The sequence below is a fragment of the Mesocricetus auratus genome, unplaced genomic scaffold, assembly GCF_017639785.1.
Source record: "Mesocricetus auratus isolate SY011 unplaced genomic scaffold, BCM_Maur_2.0 Super-Scaffold_100013, whole genome shotgun sequence".
Lineage (NCBI taxonomy): Eukaryota > Metazoa > Chordata > Mammalia > Rodentia > Cricetidae > Mesocricetus > Mesocricetus auratus.
In genome coordinates, this window is record NW_024429196.1 from 60,947,760 (window position 1) to 60,975,050 (window position 27,291).

At 37.9% G+C, this 27,291-nt stretch overlaps 1 protein-coding gene across 1 annotated transcript in view; it reads right to left on the reverse strand.

The window, feature by feature from the left end:
• Positions 1–27,291, reverse strand: part of LOC110340193 — a 379,146-nt gene that overhangs the window by 65,083 nt on the left and 286,772 nt on the right. Inside the window, exons 15-17 of the mRNA XM_040755232.1 lie at positions 22,159–22,377; positions 19,960–20,212; positions 15,623–15,786 (exon numbers count right to left, since the gene is read on the reverse strand). Of these exons, the coding sequence (XP_040611166.1) occupies positions 15,623–15,786; positions 19,960–20,212; positions 22,159–22,377 (636 nt within the window). The remainder of the gene's footprint in view (positions 1–15,622; positions 15,787–19,959; positions 20,213–22,158; positions 22,378–27,291) is intronic.

Sequence of the window (27,291 nt, forward strand, 5' to 3'; positions counted from 1 at the left end):
CTGGTGAGGGAGAGGGGAAAGGGAATGAGAACAAGAGGCAATAGGTTAGTCTAGTTGTGGGATGGAAGGACTGGAAGAGCAATGAAAGAGAAGTCTTGGTAGAGAGAGCTGTTATGTGGCTAGGGAGAAACCTGTTGCTAGGGAAATTCCCAGGAATCCAAACGGATGACCCCAGCTAAGACTTTTAGCGATAGGATAGAGGGTGCCTGAACTGTCCTTTCCCTGTTATCAGATTGGCAAATACCCCAACTGTCATCATAGAGCTTTCATCCAGTAATTGATGAAATCAGATGCAGAGCATCACAACCAAGGACCAGCCCAACTCCAGGAAACCAGTCAAAGAGAGGGAGGAGGGAATAGATGAACAAGGGAAGTCAAGATCATGATGGGGAAATCTACAAGGATAGCTGAACCAAGCTCATAGGAACTCATGAACTCTAGACTGACATCTGTGGAATCTCCACTGGATGGAATTGGGCCCTCCATATGTGGGATACAGTTTTGAAGCTTGAACTATATAAGGGGCTCCTGACAGTAGGATCAGGATCTGTCCATGGTGCATGAGCTAGCTTGTGGGATCCCATTCTCTATGGTGGGATTTCAGGCTCAGCCTTAAAGCTTGGAGGGCCTTGGTCTTGCCTCAAGTTTTATTGACTCCACCACAGGAGCCCTTACCCTTTGGGAGGAGGGGGCTGGAGGAGGCGATGGGGGAGGCAAGGGGGGCAGGAAAGGTGTGGGAAGGGGAAATGTGGTTGGAATGTAAAATAAAATACCTTTTCAATTCTTAATTTGGTACTTTAGAGTATGGATAATTGTTCTCAACTAAACTCGTATTATATCTTGAGGACAGGTTTGCTTCCTTGCTGAATAAGACTAAACAAGCAAAAGTAAGAAAAATAGAATTTAAAAGAAAAACTAGATCCAAAGTTTCTTTTGTTCTATCATGTGGATTCATGTTATAGCACATATTTCCAGGTGAGGTACTGACATGCCTTTAATCCCAGCATTGAGAAGGCAGAAGTAGATATATCTCTGTGATTTCAAGGCCAGCCTCCTTTACAAAACAAGTTTCAGGGCAGCTAGGTTGCAAAGTGAGACCCTGTCTCAAACACATACAACTCACAGCTTCATTTAACTGCCTCTAATTTGATTCTTTCTAATATAGTAGCACTGATTTTTTTAACTTGGATTTCTGAATAAAATCTATGAATCTGTTTTATTTTCCAGTAATCTTGAATTCATCATAGGGATGGTTATGTAGCCTGTGAGACTGTATAACTACATCTACTGGGAACTGAACCCAAGACTATGCATAGGCAGCATAGACACTCCATCCCAGAGCTGCATACCCAACCAGCCCAACTCCATCTTGGAATGGTTCCAATGTTGTGCTGTGCTTTGAGATTCTGACCCATCCATCTGAGTGATTTGTTGGTTGGCTTATTGAATAAGAACTACCCTTGACCACTGTCTTATGCTTGTTCAGTGTAAGGTACATCTTTCTGTTTCCATGGTGACTTAATGCAGTTAAATTACTGTCAACTCAGTGTTGTAAACAGTTTCTATATGAAGATTTTTAAATGCAGGATTATCAACAATGCAATTAACTTTGAATTAATTAGGACTCACAGTCCTGTTTCTGCTGGCTTCTGTTCCTTTTGCCCAGAAAATGTCTGTCTTCTTTTTATTTCTCTTTTATTCCATGTGAAAGAATAATTATGTAAACATCAAAGCTTGGATCTGCAGGAGAGTTAACAAATGTTTTGACAGGGAACAAAATGGCACATTGGAATATGGGAATCTGTGCAAAGATTAATTGCATTTTATTCGTATTTCATTTTTTTCTTGCCATTTTGGGTGGCATTTTCCAATGTAAAGCTCCATGATGTGTTGTTAATGAGTCAATTTACAAACCTTTATTAGTTTTTGGCATATTTTACATCTCTATAAAGCCGGTTCACGGAATCAAGGAAAACACGTTAGTAATTGTATATGTAAATAAAAATAAATAAATAGAAACTCACGGTTATGTAATTTTTGATTATGATTAGTTGGGCAATATAACACATATCCAAACAGGATTTTTTTCATTATGGATGGAAGGATTGCATTTTTTTGAGGTTCCATTTTTCAGGTTCTCCTCAGAAGGCTGGGGATCCTAATGGTAAGCTAGTTGAATTTCAAAAAGAAAAACAAACAATGCAAAATAGTTGGAGTTCTGTTTTTAAATTGTGTATTGGTGACATTGATTAACAACAACCACAACAAAAAGCTGTTTTGTGTGCCCCATTTTAGATGTGCGTATGTGCCAGTCAAGTTGAATGATGTCATATGAAGATACTGGGTCGCATTGGGCAAGAAGTGGCAGTACTAACTAATGAACCTGAGAGGGATATATAATTTTTGTAGAGTTTTTTTGTGATTTGAGGCTTTTAAGAGGGAGCTAATATTTTCTGACTTTAAAAATATTACAGCATTATAAGGTGATCACTGACAACATGGATTTCCTTTAACAATCTGACTTTTCAATATGCCTGAATTTTTTGTATTTTATTTTTTCAAAATGTAATTAAAAAGTGAACTCCATTCCACCTGTCTACAATGCCTTAGGCATTATTGTTTGGAGAAATAGGTCACATACTCTGCCACAGGTGCTGATGATGGCCAATGGAACCAAGTAATTTGCCAAGTTCTCTGCCCTCTGCCCTACATATGCAGCACTTCACGCTTGCTGAGTGGCAGAAGCTACTGTGTTTGTTCACATCGAAATGTGGGTCATTTCCAGAAACCTAATATGTGACATTTCTTTCAAAGCTAAAAAGGACAAGTGTGAACAGCTACTGGGCTATTTTAAGGGCTATGAGAAAAGATGGACTCTGAAACTTGAAACTGTTGGAAATGCAAATATACATAATTGTATATCTTACTCCAAAACGTGTCATTTTATACACAAAGTGGTCAGTGCATATATGGTGTTCCATTACATTAGGACAATGCAGGGAGGGCTCTGAACAGAAATCCATTCTTATTTTTACTTCATGCTAAAATGTACATGGTCTTTAGTAGGACTGACAAACCCCTTAAATGAGGTGCATGACAGCCAAGAACTGATAAACATGAAGATAGGTTCAACTGGGTTTCTAGAAACCACTGGGTACTTACAACTATGCTTAATAGTAAATGGAATTCATCTGGGTCTGATGCAGAGTCAGCAGGGATGACACAAGGTCAGGATTCTAGTCTCGGGACAGGTACAGGGTCAGAGAGCCCAGGAATCAGCACAGCCTGATGTGGGCAAGACAGAGACTGGCGAAGGGAGTGAGTGTGTTACTGTAAGATGAAGAGGAACAACAATTGAGGGTATGTATAGTCCACATTTACTCCACCTGCTCATCTACTAGTGGATGGATGTGGGAGTCTCTTCTAACTCTTTGACTAATTGTGAATAATCACCACAGAATGTGAGCATGCATTTCTTAGCTATCCAGCTTTAATTCACTGGGATTTATATGCAAATCAGGGTCAAAGATCATATGGAACTTTGTTTGAATTATTTGAGGACCCTCATATTCACACTTTTTTATAAGAACAGAATTGCTTTGTGTTTTTGCCAATAGTGCATCAAGTTCTAACTTCTTCACACCTTTTCTGGAACTTTTTCTTTCTGTGCTTCTGATAGTAACAGTCCTCCGATGTACGATGCCATTATTCATGGGGTCTTGGACTTCCTTTTCCTATTAGTGATGCTAAGCATCAGCTCCCAGTTATTGGCCATTTTTGGGTATTCTCTGACCAAGGTCTCTTCAAGTCTTTTGAGGGATTCGAATATTGTTGCTTATCTTTACATTATGTCACTTCACATATTTCTTATGCAACCAGGATATTAAATAAAAGACTCTTGTTTTGTTTTTCCTATTCTGTATCTTTTACTCTCTATTGTTCCTTAAGATAAATACAAACTCATAAGTTTTATAGTACGATTTGCTTTCTATATTTTTTTAACCTGTGCCTCTGTTGTCATACTTGAGAGCTCACTGTCAAACACAATGTCCTGCAGTGTTAGAACTAACCACGTCATCTTCATAAGACAACTCAAAGGGAATATGATTTTTTAAAAAGTCTATACTTGGGAATGGTGAGAATACTAGGAGAGCTGGAAATGTATTGATTAGTTTTATTATTGTGTTCTTTCTAAGGGCTGATCTATAGGGATCAGCTCTGTTAGTGTTATCCCACATTGACTGACATTCCTCTGAAGACATTGATGCATCCCACTTTGTAGATAAACCTGATTTAAGATCTGTTCTAGGGCAACTCATTCTGTAAAAACAACCAGAACAGTAACTTTCTCTAATTAATCAATTTTGAAAATCTAGCCACCAAAAAGACAGTGCTGAGAATGCTGGTGTCATGGCCGATGTCAGTGATGAAGAAAGCTTCAGATGCTCAAATGTCAGATCCACACCCAAGGCTGCATGTCACCATGTAGCACAGTTCCCCAGCAAGTGTGACCAACATCAGCATCACCAGGAAGTCATCTGCAGTGCTTAGCATGTGAGCATGGCTCATATTAACCCACTCAACAGATCATTAGTGGGAAAACATCACTTGAGCAGGGAGGCAGAGCAGAGGGCTCGCGTAGTGGAATTGAGACTTAGAAATACTAAGTTAGAGAGCTGTCAAGGGGAGAGTTAGTGTGAAGGTTCTGCCTCTGTGGTTTGTTATCAGTTGTCTTGGTTGTTTTCCTTTTTTACATGTATCAACTAAATAATTTTTGCATTACCCCTACTATAAACATACTGTGCTGTATTTTTGAAAGTAGATAAAGTCAAAAAAGTCAACTGAAAAATCTATTCTTATGACTTTGTTAATGTGAATTAACACATGAGAGAGCTGTGGTATGCTCTAAGAACTTCATCATACACTGCATGAAGGGTCAAGAGTTTTATAAGGGAGACACCCACCACTGGGACATGCAAGTTGACAGTTATGTTTCACATGAGAGGAAAGATATATTTTCACCCTATAAGAAAACATGTTCATTTATTTGTGAATTTTTAAATTCAAAGATTATTGTATTCTAGACACTTCTGTTTCATCACAGAGAAGAATCAATTGCCTTGCCCTTGCGCCTCACTTCACAGATCTCATGTTATTTTGTGTGTCCCATTTGACCTTGACTAGTGATGGGATAGTAAAGTACATGGTACAGTGAATGCAGCATCCTGCTTTTTATGCACAAGTAACTGTCCTCAGTTCTTAGCAGAAAATGACGATGCTTGCACTGTTTTCCTCTTCAGTCATTTAGTGATAAGCTTGATGAAATTTTTCAGGAAGAACTTTTTAAGAAAGACGAGAGAGAGAGAGAGAGAGAGAGAGAGAGAGAGAGAGAGAGAGAGAGAGAGAGAGAGAGAGAGAGAAAGATGGGATGTGAAACACTGTGGTACTGGCACTACCAGAGGCAAATGTTCCTCATGCTAATGACACCAAACCAGCTCAATCCAGAAAGCAGACTACATCCACCTTCACCAGTCTTAATCCTGATAGACACACCTTCCCAACACCCGCCAACCAAAGCACATTCCTTATATCTTCTATGCATATCATAAAAGGATAAACATTGGTCAATTGTTTTAGTTTCTTCTCTCTCAGAGGCATTAGAAGCAAGCTAATTTATCAGAAGTCTCTTCACCAGGAGACAAATTTACTAATTATCCATTTAATCTTAGCTGACTAGCTTTTAGACTTCAGCTGTCTTAGTGATGAAGTGATGAAGTGATGAGTTTTATTTTCTTGATATCTTCTCCTTTGCTTTCAGAATAGTGTCTTACTATGAAGCACCAGGATGGCTTTGAACTTGCAGCCTAGGCTCACCAAAACTTGTGGTGAGACCCCTCCTTCAAACTCCCAAATTCTGAGGTTACAAATGTACACACACCATGGTACCCAGCTCTTGCAATGTCTTAATAAAAGAAAAGAAGTCACATGGAGAGATATCCAGTTTATATCTCTCCAGGTTCTCATAGCTATCTGTGAGGACTGCAGAAGACTATCTGTAGAAGACAAGGCAGAAAGGCAGCCACCACCAAGATGGACATGTTGCCCACACCAGGAGGCTGGGAGGTCTAACAAGCAGAGGCAGAAAGCAGTAAAGTGTATAACTCCACAGAAACAAGCAATTTTGATGACATTCAGATTACTTAGAGCAGTGGTTCTCCACCTCCCTGATGCTGTGACCCTTTAATACACTTCCTCATGTTGCAGTGACAACCCCCAACTATAAAACTATTTTGTTGTTACTTCAAAAGTGTAGTTTTCCTATTGTTATGAATTGTAATGTAAATGTCTGATATGTGGGATGTCAGGTATGTGACCCCCCAAAGGGGTTGTAACCCACAAGTTGAGAACGGCTGATTTAGATGAATAATACAGGACTCAAATACCAGAGATGTGTTTATTCCTGTTCAAGTATGTTTTCCAGTGGGCAGCCTTGGTAAATCAGGATAGAGAACAATGACAAGCCAGAAAACATTTTTAGGATTATAGTACCTTCAGACACTTCAGAATTTTTTTCATCAAGATGGTAAACAATGTTTTGTTTTAATTTAAAAAAGTTATACAAAACATAGATTTATAAGGGAGCAAAAGATCTTTGATTTATCTCATATATATGCCCCAGACAGTTTATAGGCTCATGATATTTTCATCAAAGCTGAGTCTTTGATTTAAATTATTTTGTTTAAATTAATTTCCATAGGCAGCAGCTAAAACTTATAAGGCTATTTGGACCCATTAAATCAATGATGAAGAAGATGTAAACTCATCCCCAAATTAATTAACTTGATTACCAGCGTTTTAAATGTGTGTACAGCTTCCAGGAATCTAAACGCTTAAATGAATCTAACTTACATTTAAATCATGAGAGCTCATCCTTGTATAATATTAGCAAACATGTAAGTGGCCTGCAGATCTTAGATATTATTCATATAAAGGTTTTACAATTAAACTATGCAAACAATGCCTGCTGAGACTTCACTTGTTTGCTGCAAGGCTAAACACTATGAGGTAGGGACTGACTATAAAAGTTTAATAAAAAGATAAGTTTTATAAAAGAGGCTGCAGAAAGGGAAGACTCATATTGTAGCACACTGAAAACACAAAGTGTGGATTTAAATTACTTTACAAATCCAACAAGACAAAATAGCAAAATAAGGTTTCAATATTACATAAAATTAACAAGTCAGGAAAATAAAAAGGTAAAAAGACATTCTGTTTAGCCACTGACACTATCCACACAAAATGAAGCGTGCATAGCATAAAATTAGGAATTTAATTTCTAAAAATCCAACTGCATAGAAAGGGAGAAAACAGTTGTAAATTTTACATGAATAATTCTTTTTAATTTTAAATTACTTAAATAAGTCATAAAATTTGTGATAAAATGCTTTGCTGGTTGGGAACTTTAAAATATCTCACTATTTGTTTTACTTCATTTTTTAAAATAAGGTCTTGCTTTTTCTTCCAGGCTGACCTGATACTGTGTAGCTAAAGCTGGCCTTGAACTAACAGCAATATCTCTTGCCTCAGTCTCTTGAGTTCTAAACATACAGGTATGCACTATCACTCTCTGGTAAATATTTTTATTTTAAAAGTCAAATACAAAGTATAAGGCAATTGGGAAGTAGAGAAATTATCTGCTGAAATTATAACAAAAGGGCTATCACTGTGACTATGGGTGGGATCATAACTGAGTGAGCAAAAGATTTGAATGCCATTACAAATGGTACATTTGAAATTCAGGAAGAATATGAAAGTGATGAATGAGTCATAAGCATATCAAGATTGTTTAGTAAGCAAAAGAATGCACATTTAGAAAAACCAACAGAGTTCTGGTACTTCTATTAATGTTGTGAACAAATGCAATGATTGGCTTCTCCTACATCTCATCATTGGCTGCAAAATCACACACCCATGAAAATTTCCTAGATGACAATTCTACCATAGTTATCAAATATCTTCAGTATGTTCCAAACCCTAAACCAGTATGTGGTGGTTTCCAGAATCCTAGTCATAGCATAATTAAAGTGTGGGTAAGGCCCTGTGCTTTTAGAGACTCATCAGAATTATTTATAAGATGAAGAAAAAATTGTGAAGTAATCTATTGCCCAACAATAAAATATATTTAAATACTTTAAACTTCTTATACAGCATGCTGCATAAAATTGTATGAGCATTAAATGTTTGAAAACTATGTAAAGAATATAAAAATGTTTATTATAATTTAAGGTGAAAGTCAATACCTGAACTATCCTCATGATGAACAATTATTTGTTTATAAAATTTAACACACAGGACACAAAAGATAGAAGTAAATATTTCAAAGTTTAACAGTGTTTTCTTCATCTAGATGATCAAATTATTTTGGTCTTTTAATTTACTTTTTTATTCTTATAAATTTTCTATTTTTGTCTACATAGCATTTATTCCATTCCTTCAATAATAAGGAAAATAACATTAAATTTCAATTAAAAATTAAGCCAAATAATTATGCTTATTCTTAAGGGTCTTGCACAGAATCACAATTTTTCTTTAGTCAGCCCTCTCATCATAACCATGGGAGTTTGGGATTCTTTTGCAATTGAAATCCTTCAGTACCAAACCCTTCAGACTCTTGGAGCAATGAGAGCCAGTCATCCAGTTACCACCATAAATGGCTTCCAATGCCCAGAGCTAAACCAAATTCTCAGTCAACAGTCATCACTAATAACTCTGTCTCCTTTGTGTTCCTACAGTTCCGCTTATTATCAGTATTATGTTGATAGTCCTGCACCAAAAGTCCAGAAAAACAAATTCACTGCCTGTGTGTATTGACTAGATATCAACCCTATCAGTCAGCATCCAGAAATCGTCACTGGCACTTTTTACTATGATAAGCTCTTAAGATTTCTGCATCTCTTTAATAAATCCATATCAGAAGCAAAACAAAAGAACAACAATAATATCCTCCAATTTACTCATGACATGTGTCTGCTGTAGGCAATGCTTCCTTCAGAGAACTGGTCTACCCAGCACAATGCCATTGCAGAGAAAGTTATTTTGAAATAGTGTGAGGAGGGATTGTTCAGCTAATGTTCTGGCTTGAGTTATTTACTCGAAAACATTGGCTTCTAAAATGTAAGTAAAGCCCTATGTGGGATTTCTGAGCATACCCAGGTCTAACAGACTAGGTTAGGCATAGCAGCCAATAGAGAGTACTGTTAAAAAAATGTACCAAGGTTCATTAAGCTGAATTCTTCCAGGTTAATTATTGATGAGGTATACATAATCTATCCAGCTTGTACTTTTCCCTTATCAATTTCCATCTATTATAAAGTTTCCCTTTTCTCCAACCTTTACTTCTCTGTAGGGCAATATTTGCACTTTAGATAGCAAAGCAAATTCTATTTATTTGGTATATAAATTCTGTGCTGACTTTTTTATACTTCATGAGTAATCTAGATAATTAAAATATCAATGCCAGATGAAAAGTGTAGCTGTGGACATTTTAACTGTGAAGAGATTCACTGATATGAGAAGAAATGATATATAATATTGTCTTGTAAGTTTTAAAATCAAAGACATATAAGTTGCATGACCTACTCTTTTTATTTCTTTACTTTTTGGAAACTGTACTCATTTTAAATAATACAGTGATTATTCATGTATATCTTCTTAAAAATCCATGCTTGTGTGTGGGTGGTATTTTACCATGTTATATGAGAAGAACCCTTATTATCCAGGAAGTGAACAACTTTGCTTGGGGTCACATTACATGTGGGTGCTCAAATGTAAGCTGAATGAACAGGGAAGACTTGTTCCTTTTCCAAGTAAAGTAAGCGCCCTAAAAAGATGACATACAGCACTTATGACATGTCAAATACAAACCAGCCCTGGGTCAAAATAACCCAATTTCCCCAGAAGAATTGGGACTTTTACCCAGCTATGTTAGGGACATAAGGGTCACATCAGAGAATGATCAGTCCACTGAAAAGAAATGTAAGCAGTAGCTTCATTCCTCAAGCAAAGACTCATATAAGAACACCCTGTACCCCTCTCTGCTCTGCTCCAATCCTCCAAGCATCAGCAATTCAGCAGTAACTCACTCCCTTTCACATCATGAAACAAGACCTGTGTTCAAAGTGCAAAGATGTCTGCACCTGTGCTATCCCTGTATCGTCATATACTTTAGTCATCTGCCTTTTTTGGATGTTCACAAAAATGCTCTTCCCTGCAGAATTTTGATTTCCACATAAAAATGGATTTAAATTTCATCCATATGTACAGGATTTCTTTTGTAACTATGTTTAATTTGTGTACAGCTTTGTAAGATAACAAAAAGTTGGCAAATATTGACCATTTGTTCTCATCCTGTGTTGAGTGCATCTCCTGCAGTGCAATGTGCTTGCTTTCATACACTTAAACTCAAGGCTTCAATAAGGCAAATCCATAGCCAGGATTTGGAACAACAAAACATCTCAAGGTTGGGGTTGGAGAGATGATGCAACTATTGCTGTTTTTGCAGAGAGTTCAGTTCCCAGAACACACATCGGGCATCTAACAAGGACCTGTAACTCCAGCTCCATGAGATCAGACATATTCTTCTGGTGGTACTTACACATACATACACACACGAGACATAAAATATCTTTAAAAACATATATTAATGTAAATCTGAATAGAAATTCAACTCATCTGTTATCTTCCTTAAACATGTTTGTTAAAAATCTATGCCCTGTGTATTGCTATAACCACCCACACCTGCTTGTCTAAAACAGGAAGTTAAAAGAAAGAGTATCTTCTTTTATATCCTCTCCTTTCAAATCAGACCCAAAATTCTGTTCTAATACTTACCTATCTCTTAAGTGCACCTCTACGTTTCTTTCCACTATCATTCACTTTGGTTAAGGTTAAGATATTACTTGTTTAGATAATCACATACAAAGTTGAATATTGTTCTTTAAAGGTCTGTGAAGAGCTGTGCTGGTATTTTAATGGGGATTGCATTGAATCTATAGATTGCTTTTGGTAGGATTGCCATTTTTACAACACTGATCCTATATATACAAGAGCATGGGAGATCTTTCCATTTTCTGATGTCTTCTTTAATTTATTCATTTAAAGACTCAAAGTTCTTGTGATACAGGTCTTTCACTTGTTTGGTTAGTGTTACCCCAAGGTATTTTATGTTGTTTGTGGCAATTGTAAAGTGTGATATTTCTCTGATTTCTTTGTCAGCCCATTTATTGTCTGTCTAAAGTAGGGTTACTGATTATCTTGAGTTGATCTTGAATCCTGCCACTTTGCTGAAAGTATTTACCAGCTGTAGGAGTTCCCTGGTAGTTTTTTGGATCACTTATGTAAACTATCATATCATCTGCAAATAGTGAAAGTTTGACCTCTTCCTTTCCAATTTGTTTCCCCTTGATCTCCTTTTGTTGTCATATTGCTCTAGCTAGAACTTCAAGTACAATATTGAAGAGGTATGGAGAGAGTGGACAGCCTTGTCTTGTTCCTGATTTCCGCGGAATCGCATTGAGTTTTTGTTCCTTTAGTTTGATGTTGGCTGTTGTTTTGCTATATATGGTTTTTATTATGTTTTGGTATGTTCCTGTTATCCTTGATCTCTCTAGGACCTTTATCATGAAGGGGTGCTGGATTTTGTCAAAGGATTTTTCAGCATCTAGTGAGATGATCATGTGATTTTTATTTCTCAGCTTGTTTATATAGTGGATTACATTGATGGATTTTCATATGTTGAACCATCCCTGCATCCCTGGGATGAAACCTACTTGACCATGGTGAATGATTGTTTTGATGTGTTCTTGGATCTGATTTGCCAGTATTTTATTCATTATTTTTGCATCAATGTTCATGAGGGGTATTGGTCTGAAGTTCGCTTTCTTAGTTGTGTCTTTGTGTGGCTTGAGTATCAATGTAATTGAAGCCTGGTAAAAAGAGTTTTGCAAAGACCTGTCTGCTTCTATTTTGAGGAATACTTTGAGAAGAATTGGTATAAGCTGTTCTTTGAATTTTTGGTAGAATTCTTCATTAAGGCCATCTAGACCTGGGTTTTTTTTAGTTGGGAGACTTTTGACAACTGAATCTATTTCCATAGGTGTTATAGGTCTATTTAAATTGCTTATCTGTTCTTGATTTAATTTTGGCAAATGATAGCTATCCAGAAAATTTTCCATTTCCTTTAAATTTTTGAATTTTGTGGAGTATAGATTTCCAAAGTACAACCTGATGATTCTCTGGATTTCCTCAGTATCCATTGTTATGTCCCCCTTTTCATTTCTGATTTTGTTAATTTTCATGTTCACACTCTGCCATTTCAAGACCAAGGATAGCCAAAACAACCTTATTCAACAAAACAACATCTGGAGGCATCACCATCCCTGACTTCAAGCTCTATTATAGAGCTACAGTTCTGAAAACAGCTTGATACTGGCACAAAAATAGACAGGTAGAATCAAATTGAACACCCTGATATTAACCCATACTTGTATGAACATCTGATCTTAGACAAAGAAGCTAAAAATATACAATGGAAAAAAGAATGCATCTTCTACAAATGGTGCTGGCATAACTGGATACTGGCATGTAGAAGAATATGCTGGAGAGGATGAGGAGAAAGGGGAACACTTCTCCAATGCTGGTGGGAGTGCCAACTTGTACAGCCACTATGAACATTCATACAATGAGGACATCTGTTCCACTATGTTCATAGCAGCATTATTTGTAATAGCCAGAACCTGGAAGCAAACTAGATGCCCCTCAACTGAAGAGTGGATAGAAAAAATGTGGTACATTTACACAATAGAGTACTATTCAGCAAAAAAAAATGGAATCTTGAAATTCGCAGGCAAATGGATAGCACTAGAAGAAACCATCCTGAGCGAGGTAACCCAGTCACAAAAAGGCAAACATGGTATGTACTCTCTCATATATGGATTTTAGGGGACTGCCAGCCTACAATCCCACAGCCAGAGAATCTAGGAAATAGAACCTTCAACCAATGACTGATGGAAGCAGAGGCAGACAGCCACAGCTAAACACTGAGCTGAGCTCAAAGAACACATTGACAGAGAGGGAGGACTGATGAGCAAAGGGGTTAAGACTGGGCTGGTTGAACCCCCAGAAACTGCTGACCTGAAGAAGGGGTAGATCTTGAATCCCAGAGTGATGACTGGGAATCCAGCATGGGACTGATGAAGACCCCCTGAATGTGGGTGTCAGTGAGGAGGCCTATGCAACTATGGGGCCTTGGGTAGTAGATCAGTATTTATCTCTGGCATACAAATAGAGTTTGGGTGCCCATCCCACAATGGGAGATGCACTTTCACCCTGGACTCTTAGGGGAGGGTCTAGGCCCTGACCTGGATGAAATGACAGACTATGGACACCCCCATGGAGGGCCTCACCCTCCCTGGGGAAAGGAGAGAGTTTTTGGGGGGGGTGTTGGTGGGAAGAGCATGGGAGAAGGGAAGGGAAAGGGAGAGGTACCTGGGATTAACATGTGAAGTAACCTTGTTTCTAATTTAAATTTAAGAATAAATAAATTTAAAAAAGATAATCACAGTGAGTATTAAATGAGTTTTTCTTGATTCCCATCTGCCTCTTATTAAGTTATGGCCCTTTTCTACAAGTAGAATGATCTTTCTAGAATGAAAGTCCTTCACTACCTCTATTTTTCCAGAAAGAATCCAAAGGCTGTAGCACAGACAAAAAGAAAGAAAACAGAAGAGAATGCCTCTAATCTCGTGAACCGTGACATTTCCAACCTAAGCTCATCCAACTCTGGCCATGCTGCAATATTTTGACTCTAAAGACATATTTCATAATTCCTCAAAACTGTGTGGCCTTTACCTGTTCTCTTTGCCTTCAATTATGCATTCCCTCATCCTTCTTCTGGCAAAATCACATCAAAGTGCCAAAGATTACCCTAGACTTTCTTCGAAGTCTTCAGCATCTTCAGACATGCATTGGTTTCTCCACTCTACTCCAAAAATTAGTATCTTGATTCTTTTACTTCGTATTTTATAGACCCTTGGTAAGAATATTTAATATGAGATCTACCCTTGCATTGCACAATACATTATGATAAATATACACACATTGTTTTATGACATATTTCTACAATTTAATCATTTGAAATACTATACCTGCTAAATGGCAATTATTTGATTTCCCATCCACCAGTCTCTGAACACCACCACTCTCCTCTGATTCTCTGATTTTGGTTGTTTTAGACACCTCCCCTCAGTAGAATTGTGAGGTATTTGTTTTTGTCTTGTTTGTTTTTTGTGACTGTCTCTTTTTACTTAGTATAAAGTCCTCAAGTCTTATGCATATTAATGAACATTGCAGTATTTTGTTAATTTTTGTGGCTGCAATATTTCATTGTCTGTATTTATTTCTCATCATCTATTTCTCTACTGATAGATGTCTAGATGGTTTCCACATCTTAGTATGAATGGTGCTCTAATGATTTAATTTTTTATTTATATTCATAAAAGATATTGGTGGGCTAAATGACAAAGCTGTTGTAGCTTCTAGAGCATCAGTATAAAGACTGGCCCAGGTTACTACAGTTGAATAGAGGATCCAGTGATAACTATGCAGTGCTTAGCTGATTTGCACAATATCTGACAAATGCATCAGGGAAAGTTTAGCCCCTCTATTATGTAACATTAGAGTGGCTGGATTGATACTCAAGAGCAAAGGAGGGAAATGGACCTGCATTTTATACCATGTACAAATATTCATGCAAAATTGACATTTTTACAACTAAATCTGCCCAAAGTGATAACTTCAGGACATTTATCATGGCAATAAATTCATGGATTTGAATTGATTCCAGAAGCCCAGTAGACTTTTAGTGTGGCCTTGAAAGAAGCTTTGATTCAGGTTGTCCAACTGGAAAACAACTTTACAGCATGGGAAACAGTGGTGAGATAAAACTCAATCCTAGCATTTTTGTCTTCCTTGTATTTACTGTTTTTATAGTTTTTCTAATAAATATGTACATGTACATGTGCACATGCTTACACACACACACTCACACTTTGCTTTCTTCATTGACAACCTGGCAACCCCAGATCATCTGAATACTTGTGAATAAAGCCGCATGATTATTCTTCTCTTGGGGATGTTTGGGCAGATGGAAAGTAAGAAAAGAAAGAAAATTGGCATTGGAAAAGGAATTGTCAGTGGCTTTCCTAGAAATTTCCTAGAATGTCTTTGTATGTCAAAGGATTACTCTGGACTTTTGTTAGCCCATTATCTGGAAAAACAAAAACAATGACCCACAGCAAAATCAAACCAAACCTTTTCTCCCAAAGTCAATTTTTTTGCTGTTTTGCATGAAAAGAATTGTACACAACCACAGGAATTTCTATATGAGTAGTTATTTGGTTCTAATTGCTCCTCTTTCCTTCTTTCCTTCCTTCCTTCCTTCCTTCCTTCCCTCCCTCTCTTCCTCCCTCCCTCCCTTCTTCCCTCTCTTCCTCCTTCTCTCCCTTTATTCACACCTCAACTTCAGGACCACAAGCTGAAAAGCATAGCAGTGGGAGCACCTTACCTGAGGCAATACAAGTACAAAATCAAGGAAGAGATGACAAATAGCAGAGTGTAAAGTGCCACTGTGATCATGACACTAAGGATGGCTGAGTGCTTGGTTCTCACAAACATCCAGTAGAGTTTAGCTGCATCTGCAATAGCAGTTTCCCCATTATGTGCAAGCCGCTGGGGAAAGGAAGCATAGATGGAAATAAGGATGGAGACATCATCATGTCAGATTAATTTAAAGACACGAAACTCTACAGTACCATAATTTGTTTCTAAATTAAATCTTGTAAGGACTGAAAATTGCACAAAGAAAAGAGAAAAGATGCTGGGTTTTGTGTGCTTGGTTTAGCAGATTTTTTTCTCATTTTCCCTTTTAAGGCTTGAATGTGCATGCATTTGACGTGAAACTCATGAAGCAAAAGGCATGTTTTATTTATGTGCTATTAACTCGTGAATTTAATGAGCACAAGATATAAAGAAATTAAATGTGATGGTGGAAAGATTCCTTTATTTCTGAAGTAGATTTGATAGGAATTTAATTTGTGCTATGCATAAAAGGGATGGCTTATTTTAGAAACTTATAAAAAAGTTATCAGGCTATTTAATGTGAGCTTGAAAACTAAAGTTTACATTAGGTTAATTTAAAAACACCCTGATTTGAGAGGAGGAAACACATAGTCTATATTAAGTACATAGTAATGAGATCTCTAAAGACAAATCTGTATTGCAAAGAACCTATGGTGTCATTATGTGACATCACTGACCTCTGAATTGTACAGATCATGAATGTCCCTTAGCTATGATTCCCACGATATCCAGTGAATGAAAGTGACTATCACTCTAAAGTAGGGATCTTTTCTTTAAGCTAAGAGAGAACTATCTCTTTAGTGTTTAAACTGGCAATTATATAAACAGAGTTTTAAAAGGCACTTTTAAAAGTAGTTAATCCAAATCACATGTGTGAGAAGGGAACAGAAGAGTAGGTAGTTAATCTGTATTTTGCCTGCACCAAAATATCTTTTGGCAATTAGGCATTGACTAGAACTCAGAAAGCCCAACTCCAACTCCCTGCTCCTTCACCACAGCAAAGCTTCTGCTCTATACCTGTTTATTAAACATTCTACCTGGTAAAGGGTGGACTCACTGCTAGCACTCAGAGTAGTAGAAGGGTGAGAACTTTCAAGCATAACCCCTTCTCTAGTTCTCTGTCTACTTGCTTAACAACAAAGAAATAGATAAAATAATTCATTGATAAAACAACAATAAAACATGATATGTTCGAATCCAATAACATAATTTAAATGGTTGATGCCAATCATTATTCAGCTCTCACCTACTGAACGCCTACAAGTTGCCCTTCTGCTCAAATCAGAGAAAATAAAGTTAAACAAAGATGTTAGCCTCTCAGGCTTCTCTTTTAAGCGTGTGGGAGCAAAAGTAAGCTTGAGTGCAATGCTAAATAAAATAGGCATGTTTGTGTTTCAGGTCTGCATCCCAGCCACTCAGGAGGCTGAGGCATGGCCAATTCAAAGCATGACCATATTACAAAGCAAGCTCAAAATCCATCTAGACCACTTCACAAAATCCCCATCTCAAAACTAAAAAGGCACAAGGCGGCTAACATGTAACTTAGCAAGACTAGTTCAAGACACAGCTCAATCCTTAGCACTGCAGAGTAAATAGAAAAATGCAAAAAAAAAAAAAGCTTAAATAGCATACAGTGAGGAAACAGTGATACAATAGCTTGAGTCACTGTCACAAACTACCTGTGATTTGTAAGGCAGGAACTTTTACTCTGGCTCACAGTTTCAGGACTTAGAGCCATAGTCAGCAGGCTCCACTGTTTTGTGGCCTGAGATGAGGAAGGACATCATGACAAGTGAATGTCTGAGCAAACTTGCTGACCATATGGAAGCCAGAAGAAAGTCAAAGAGGAGCCAGTGTCCCAGTTACCCCCTTCAAAGACATGTCCCCAAACGTCCTAACTTTCTCCTTCTGGTTCCATCACCTCCCCATAACACCTCAGACTGGAAAACATGCTTCCAAAACATGGGCCTATGGGGAACACGTAAGATCTGAGGGTCAGGTGTGGGTTGTTTTTGTTTTTGCTTTTAAAATTTATTTATTTATTATTTATACAGAGTTCTGTCTGCGTGTGTGCCTGCACACCAGAAGAGAGCACCAGGTCTCATTACCGAAGGTTGCAACCTACCATGTGGTTGCTGGAAATTGAATTCAGGACCTCTGGAAGATCAGCCAGTGCTTTTAACCTCTGGGCCATCTCTCCGGTCCCTCGGGTGCATATTTTAATATCACAGTCAAGAAGTGGCACCTGAACAAAGACCTATATGATGTGAATGAAAAAGCCATGGACTATGATGACACCTTTTCTTCAGCATGGGTGCATTTGTTTCCCTATATGGATTGTGAGTTCTTGTTTGAAACAATAGCCTCTACATTGTGTGTTGTGCATACAGCACATCATCATCAACTCATGATGCCCCTTGTATCACTATTCATTTGTGCAATATGTGAATTCTTCAACTTTAGTCACACTTGGTCTCTCCTTTGCTTCCCCTCACGGTACTGTGAGATGAACGTGGTAGGTGTGACTATTGGTGTGTATTATTACTTGACATTACTCACATATAAATTGAAGTCTTAAGTGCTTCACTTAGGTTATTTGTTATCATATAGATCATACATAGCAGACTGACCAGAGAACAGCTCACCATAACTTCAACTCTGATTGTTCTCTGACACTCCATGTTTCTAAGGGAGCATTATCGTGTGATTGGACCAAAAAGTATGTGTTGGGAATATAATCCCCAGTGAAACAGTGTTGGAATGTATTGTCTACTGGGGGGGTAGGTATTTACATGATGAGGAAAAGCAGCAAATGTAGATGAAAACTAGTGAAAGCTGAAAGATGTTAGTTGGAGAGTTGATTTGTGGAGACAGAATAAATATAACTTATTTGGCAACTAAAAAACAAATACAGTCACTAGCTTCATCCCCTAGCATTCATGTCAGCTTCTTCCATGTAAGGCCATTCTGAGATAGGCACACTGGAGTCTGTCATCTAGTAGGGTTCATTAGGGACATCAGAGTCAATTCTGTACACTCATTTCATCAGTGTATACTGTGGACTGGTTGACTTTTCATCTGCCTAAGGGTCCTGACTGGAATAAGGAAGGCCATTCCTCAAGGGCTGCAGACAGTCTTTCTGAGAAGGTCCCAGAGGACCACCAAGGACAGCTGCATATCCTCCTCAGTTGAATTCCCCTTTGGCATTGCAGTGAGCTCAACATCCGGACTGTGCCTGCAGGATATGCCAATCAGGCCTTTGGAAGGAACTGTGATATACCTCAGAATACTGTCTTCCCATAATGCAATAATTCAATAATTTGTTTAGACTGAATAATTATTATTAAAAAGTGCATACTTTTAGCTTCATAGAACAAAATATGGACTCACAGTTTTAAGGAAGGATTTTGATACAATGGGAGAAATACTAGCCTCAGAATTCAGAAATCTGAGTCCTAGTTGTATCTACAACGTGGTCTGCATTTATCACCTTTGACAAGCACTAGAATTCTATGTAACTATTTTTTCCAACTGAAAAAAATGGAGATACTACTTACCCCTCTAACTCAACTCCCACATATATAACAAAGAAATTGTGCAACAATGATTAAAAGCACAGAATCACTTCCTAGTACTGGAATCGTGTCTGCCTATGCAGCATCATACACTTTCGCACATCACTGGGAATCATTCAGAATGCTAAGGCTGCATTTTTAAGGTGAAAAGTGTTTGTCACTTTACAAGTATCACAAAAGTTCAAAATATTCCTGAGAGGGGACTTTTGAAAAGTTATGACTTCAAAATATTCCAGCAGCTCTTATCTCTTGGCTTTATGTTTATTATATAAGACTGTCCCAGCAAAAAGCAAATGGACAGCTGGTCATGCTGAATAAAGTACTGTAAAAGTTATTTTCTGGGAAGGTGTCTTGGAAAATATTTAGTTATTTAAAGCTATAAAATGTAGTATTTTTCTGTAAAAACATAGAAATTTTAAAATAATTTTGAAAATATGACAGCCAGTTTGCATTTTATTTTCAAGGTAATTCCCTACTAATCTTTAACGTATTTGCAACAGATAAAATTACACTTGAATCAATTTTATAAGACCATCTTTTTTCTTTCTTATGAGGAAAGGCTTAATAACTTCAATTTGGGATGAATCCTGAATGGCATCAATATTGAAATAGCCCAGGTCAACTGAGTCATGCACTGTGTTGAACTGTGTGCCAGGGATTCATATCTTGGTTATTTTACTTGACTTACCCCCAGGAAAGTATCCACTATAAACACTGCCAATGGGTCTAGAACTGTCCATAGTCCCATCATGATGATTAGCTTTGACAAGGCATCTAGGCGGGAGGAGAACAGGAGCTGACAGCCCCATCTGATCAGAAGCAAGGGGAATGTTATTGTGTTCAGAGATAAAGGTCCCAACGCAATCACAGCCAGCTCTTCTCCAATGTGAAGTGAAGAAGTCGAGTAGCAGAGCTCAACAGTGTAGGAATAAAACTGGAATCTGTTGAGGGGGTAAAGCACAGGCACTCAGCAAGAATATGGCGAAGGTCAGTTTGCAAAACAACCCACACATCCACATAAAGATACAAAATACTTGACCCAAAATGGCACCTGATATTGAATGTGAGAGATCTTTGGCCTTTCTTGACAACTAAGACAGGTCACAATCAAGGAATAAAAGTTATCTTGTTCTTTATTCTTACAAAAAATTAGCACATTGAGCATGTCATTTGGGCCAATCAGTAGAGCCATCTGTAAATCAGGAACTTCTCTGTGGTACCCAGAACATAATAGTGGACCAATTTTAACTACAAAATACACTAGTGAACTTTCTAACGACTCAATGCCTTGTAAAAATGAGAGATAGACATAAATCTAATGATACTTCAGAAATTGGATGACATTTAATGATTTTGCTTATGGCTTTCTTGGCGTGACGCCAAATCCCAACATCAAAAGAACAGTTATCCCTAACAACTGAAATTTCATAGCAAGGGGCTAATGGGACAAGCCAAGGCCCTGTGGGTTAAATTCAGCTCAAGCCAGTAACAGGGGTGCCTGCAGTGTGACTTTGACATCATGTTTCCCTGAGATGTGAGAATTGTGTTCATGTGGAGATCTCTCTCCAATTTGGTCTATGTAAAGCTGTGTTAGAAACATGAGTACTCCATTGAAGAGAAGTCTTCATTTTATCCATTCCTTTATCACTTCTTCAGAGGAGGTTTGTTCTTGTGTTGCCATGGGTATGAAATAGAACGATGTAGATTTCTTAGCATAGGACCTGACACAGTGAGGGCAAAATAAATGTTCATCATTGATGTTGTTACTACTATAGCTCACAGCTGAGATATGGCCTGGGGCTACTGTGTGAGTCAGGATTGTGGGTCTAGACCATAGGCCACCCAAATGTTATAGCAGTTCAAGTCCTCTGTTTAAGAAATTGATCAAGATGAACTGTCACTGTATATTTTTCTGTCTTACTAGATTAACAACTAATAAAGGTCAGACCTTCTCTCCCAATGAAGAGTAAAAGTGTGACTAAAAAAAGTAATTAGCTCAGGCTAGAATATTTTTATTTTCTGCTTTGGAAACTAAGGAAATATATACATATATGATATTATGTATGTATGGATGGATACAAAAAGACAGAGTGAAAATACCTATGCTAGAATTCCTTCATGAAAATATAGTTATTTAACACATGCAAATTTTTGTATCTACAAAATATCCAAATCTTACTTAATTTCCTAAGAGAAACAAAAACGGTGTGCATATGTACACATAAGAATTTCTTTTCACAGCCTTAAAATTCCTCATACTCATCTTAATGGAAACTATACACAGGTGTCTGTTTCTATCTGTACCATCTACACATTGGAAAAATGAATTCGACTTGTGTTGTTATCTGTCTATCTAGAGTGTCTATGGAATCATGTTTACAGGCAGACAACCTTTACAATATAATTTCCCCCCACAGGGTAATGGCCTAGAAAGCTGCCTGGGCTTGAGTTTGGGTAATTGTTTGAATTCAATCATTTTGTAGAAGAAGCAAGCTTTCCTTTGCTGAGTATGGTAATAAATCAGACTAACATTACTTCTGGAATATCTCCAGCCTTTGTCACTCTTATAAAATCAAAAGCGAACAAAAACACCACGGCCAAATTCCTTCTTGAGTCCTGCTCAGATATGAGGACATATTTGAATGTGCTGAATTTTAAATAAATATTGATGTACCAGTTAAGTATTTGTATATATGGAACCAACCACAGCCTGAGACTGTAACTATAATAGAAGCCCCTGATCTCAGGTAAAGACTTCTTTTGTCTCTTCAAATCAGACCTCCATTTGAGGTCTTCCAATAAGTGAATGGGGAAAGGTATTTTGTATTTTGATTTGCCCTAAGAAGAAGAAAATACATCCCCTTGACTTGCAGGGGAAAGCACTTACTTTGTAACTGGAGTTGAAAGCACCCAGAGGAAAAGCCACTGGCCCAGGTAATGCAGGTAGAGCCTCAGAAACCAGAGACAAGCCATCAGCAGAAGGAGGTACCAGAATCCTTGGCTCTGCCATTGAGCTAACTCAAGTTCTGAAAACAAGGACACAGATGCAAAGTAGAGGTGCTTGGCTAACTCTCCAGATCCACAGCCATCTACAATGGAAGTGCAGCTGCAAACAAAGAAATCACAGGTAAATTCTGGGCCTGCCCTATGTCCTGAAGGGAAGTGCTCTGATGGTGAACAGAACCGGACAAAAATATTCCAAGACATTTGGAAGTCAAGCACATATATGGCCCTTTTTGTTGCAATGGATGACTTAAGATAAGATGGGTAAAAGTGAGTTAGGGTAAAATAAATGAAAATCAAGAGACAAATCCATCCTCCTCACAAGGCCTATTAAAAGCAACAAGAAGAACAACATGACAGAAAATCCCAAGCATTGGTATTAGAATTCTTGAGTCCTAACTGGAACATGAAAATGGTAAACTACAATGGAAAACAGTATGGCATACATAACACCTAAATTTGAAAAACTGTGACTACCACATGGCCGCCAACTATAATTATGAATCCATACCCAGAAGAGTTGAAAACAGAAACAGAGCATAGAAGTGATATCCACATCTCTGCTCACAGCAGCATCTTCAGCAGCTGAGACATGGAAGCAATGCAAATGTCCACTGATGAATGAATAAAAGGAACAGATCTGATAACACACAATAAAGTATTGTCTACCGTAAGATACATAAGGGAACTCTGACACATGCTACAAAATGAATGAGCCTTGAGGACAGTTATAGTGAAATAACCCAGTCACAAAAGGACAGAGCCTATAGGATTCTGCTACATGACCTTTCTGCTGCAGGTAAAGTCAGGGAAAGCAAATGTTGAATGGTGGGTGCCTGGAAGGACAGTCCTTCTTGCTGTGGAATGACTCGTATCTCACTGCTATCTGAAGACTGTTAAATACAAAGACGCTCATGCCATGGGAAGAAAATGTAAGCCATGAAAACATGAGTCTGACAGCAGACTGTCAACAGGATGGACATAGCTGTGGCCTCTTGGTCTTCATAGGCTAGCAAGATGTTAAAGCTGAAACTTACCTTTCCCTGAGTGTTTTGCCATGGAGAAGTGGAACATCACCCACTTTTGTACTGAGCATGCTTTTCAAATCACACAAACAAATATCAGTGAAATAAGAAACAGAGCATGTATGTGTGTGCACACACACATGAAACATGAATGAAGAGTTTAAGATTAGAGGTGATTCATCAAACTACATTCATATAATGCACACATCTGTACTCCAACCCTGTGTGTTTAGGGTGAAAGGCAAGGACAGGCTTACCTTGTTCCTTACAACTTCAACTATTTGGATGAGAGTCACCAACAACTTTGCGTGTGCACACCATGCTTTATGCCTGGATAACTTCAGAACACTTGAATCCAATTAGTATTTTGAAATTCCAAATATTGACTTATGATTTAAATACCATAACTGTACATGTTTTATATGCATACCTCAGAGAGTAAGACAAATCTAAGCTCCTAGGTACCCACCCTCCAAGTCATGCACTTCTATATCACAATTTTAAAAAATTCTCTTGGATCTTTTGCAGTCAAAGTCAAAGTTCATGTAAAACACACACACACACACACACATATACACAGAGAGAGAGAGAGAGAGAGAGAGAGAGAGAGAGAGAGAGAGAGAGAGAGAGAGAGAGAGAGAGAGAGAGAAAGAGAGAGTGGGTTGATGTCTCTTATGAGAGAAATACAGAACAGTCTTTGCATCATGTGAAATGAAACCCAGACTTTTCTACACCACTCAAGCAAAAATATTCTGCATACGATCTCTTCCGTTAATTACACCATCATAGTTTCACCTCTTCAAAGGGAGGAGAAATCAGATGCAGGCTTCACATGGTGTTATTTGCAGAAACTTAGAAAACCTCAAATGGTGCAAAACAGAAAAGATGGAAGCTTATTTGATGAGTGGAAATTTCCATTGTTCTTTTCACATCCATTGACATAAATGAGTAAGCAGTTTGTTTACTCATGCACAGAAACTGCCCAAAAGCCACACTCACACTTATTTCATGAATTAAGTATTTCTGCTCACACCTAGAAAAAAATCTTAGAAAACAATTAGAAAAGAAATAACATCACAGTTACATTAGATGCATTCATATGTTATTCAAAATACTCAATCATTTGTTCTGAATTAATAGAAATATGTATTAGTCTTCATTTGTTTAATGATAGTAACTATGCACATGGATTCAAAAATTTAGAAAACGTTAATCATCTGGTGCTTAAAATTTTATAAGCCTTGAAATTTGGTTTTAGTAAAAGAATTGGGGGTGCTAGGTGATTCTCAATAAAATAAACAATTACATTTTATTAGTTAGAGAAGCTAGTGAGGCATAATGTTATAAGTGATGTTCCTATTACAATATACAGCAGCTCTTATAATTATTTAGAGTTTGCACCTGAATCTCAATGCACAGTTATATACAATCATACCCACAACTGTCTCTATAGATAACATTTAAAATGCATTTCATTCGACAGATTCCTGGCTTCCATGTTTTACAATTGCCTTGCCAGAGCTCCTTTGTTGGGCTTGTGAACATGCAATGCATGTTACAAGCTGCCATGTCCTTGTGGAATTATTTCATCTGCATTTCTACCAGTCTGTCCTTCTTCTGTAATCTTTCTTGGTTATGTACAAAGAGTCTGACCATCAGAAGGATAATAAATGGCATCTACCACTGGGGTGTGTAATACGTAGAGTGGGAATTGATTTGTTGGTTATGAAGGAAGCCATAGAGCACACAGATCACTGGAAAATCACATTGAGGCCAGCAGCCTCTCCCCGATTCATGCAGCCAGCACTTCCATTGCTCAGGGGTGAGTCGCCAGAGGGCGGGGTGGAGGGGGGAGAAGGAGGCCATCCAGTCTTCAGCTATTAAATGAAACCTATTTCTCTGAACTTCAGCCACATTTCATATGACACCCATATATCCCCCTTGCATGCCCAATCTTTATAGAGACCTGAAATCAAACAAGATTTCTACAATCCATCAGTGTAATAATAATAACATAAAAAGATCAAAATTGCTTTGGAGAAGAAAAGCACAAAATGCATTCTTAAACTCTCTTTGTAGTGAACACAAACCCTCAGGAACCTAAATACTGTACAGACTCATTAGCTGGCTGTGATAACCCTTATTTTAAAATCTACACCAATAGATGGCACTAAAATTTCCATACTCCTTCCTGACATAGCCAAATATAATACACATGTAACACTTTAAAAGCTTGATGATGCAGATAAATACTGATTTTATTAGATCATTGTTTTGTAATTTTTCACTGTATCCTATTCATCAAGAGGTTGCTTTTTATTTGTGTGTGTATGATGTTTCTGGTGTCTGTGTGTGAGTCAGTGGACTATAGGGGGGTCACAGGACAATCCCAGGTGTCAGTTCTCATCTACCACCTTATTTGAACCAGGGTCTATTATTTTTCACTGCAGCGCACACCAATCTAGCTGGCCTATGAGCTTCCCGGTTCTCCTTGTTTTCATCTTCCATATTAATCAAGGCATGCTGAGATTACAGATGCATGCAACTGAATCTAGCTTTACATGGGTTCTGGGGACCCAATCTCAGGTCCTCACACTCCAGAGGCAAATTCTTTACCCACTGACCTATCTTTATAGTCTCTCTCTCTCTCTCTCTCTCTCTCTCTCTCTCTCTCTCTCTCTCTCTCTCTCTCTCTCTCTCTCTCTCTCCCTCCCTCCCTCCCTCCCTCACTCTGTCTGTCTCTGTCTGTCTCTGTCTCCCTCCCTCCCTCTCCCTCTGTCTCTGTCTCTCTGTCTCTCTCTCTCTCCAAATTTACTCAATGATTCTCAGATTTATTTTTCATTATCTCAAGAAGCAATTAAAATGAAAATACCAAAATGTTAAATTAAAGTAAATAAAATGAAGACATAAAGAATATGAAGAGGCCACATCCAAGTCTCTCCAGCGATCACAAAATAAGAACTCAAGCCTAAGTCAGTTCCATGATTTGCTCAAGGAAACATGCCAGCAGCCAAGAACGTTCTCTGCATGTTCCTGTCTTTCCACTAGGACTTTAATATATCACCTATTGAATGAGTTTATCACAAACCCTCAAGATCAAGAGATACCAGGAGACTGATAGCCCCTTACCCTGAAATCTCACAGGAGTGTTGCTTTCTTTGCAGAATTCTAATCATCATTGAATGTGTCTGACGTGCCAGGCCCTATGATAGTGAAAAATATCACTCATCATAAATGCTGAATCTGTGTTTATGTAAAATTATATGACAGTGGTAAATTAAGCAGCAGAAGAAATTTGGGTTGCAACTTAAAATAAGATTATTGTAAATTATTTGTGATGAACTCAATGTAATTACAAGGGTCTTCAAAGATTGGAAGAAGACAGACAAGGACACAGAGAGAGGACCAGAGAAACAGCCAGGAAGAGAGCATTATAAAACTGTGGCCTGACTTTGTAGCCTATGAAAACATAGATGATTGAGAAATAAGGACCAATTGTAGAGCTGCATAGATCAAGGAAACATTGCCCCTTGGTGCCTCTTAAAAACCCAGCCCTTTTCATGCCTCCATTTCCACCAGAAACCTGTTTTAGACCTCGAACCTCTGAAAGTGCAAAGTCAAAATGCTTTGTTACCCAAAGTCACAAGTGTGCATAATTTATCCCAGAAGCAACAGAATATGAGGTTAGATAAGATTAACAAGGGTGAGGGGCCTTGCCATCCACCTATAGAACTTTTGGTCTATCAACAGGCACAAATGCATGGGCTAAAATAATCCATTACAAAAGTACTTTAATGACATATAAAGTGCTATGAGGAGTCATGGGGCAAATTCCTATCTTAAACTAAGTCAGAGGGAATTTCTCTGAGTTCTCCAAAAAGAAGAGAAATTATGAAAGTGGGAGTGGAGGCCGAGCAGGAAGGGAGCACAGTGTATCTCATTACATCCACAGTTCTCAGATTAAAGCCTAATTTCTTTAACTGAAAATACAT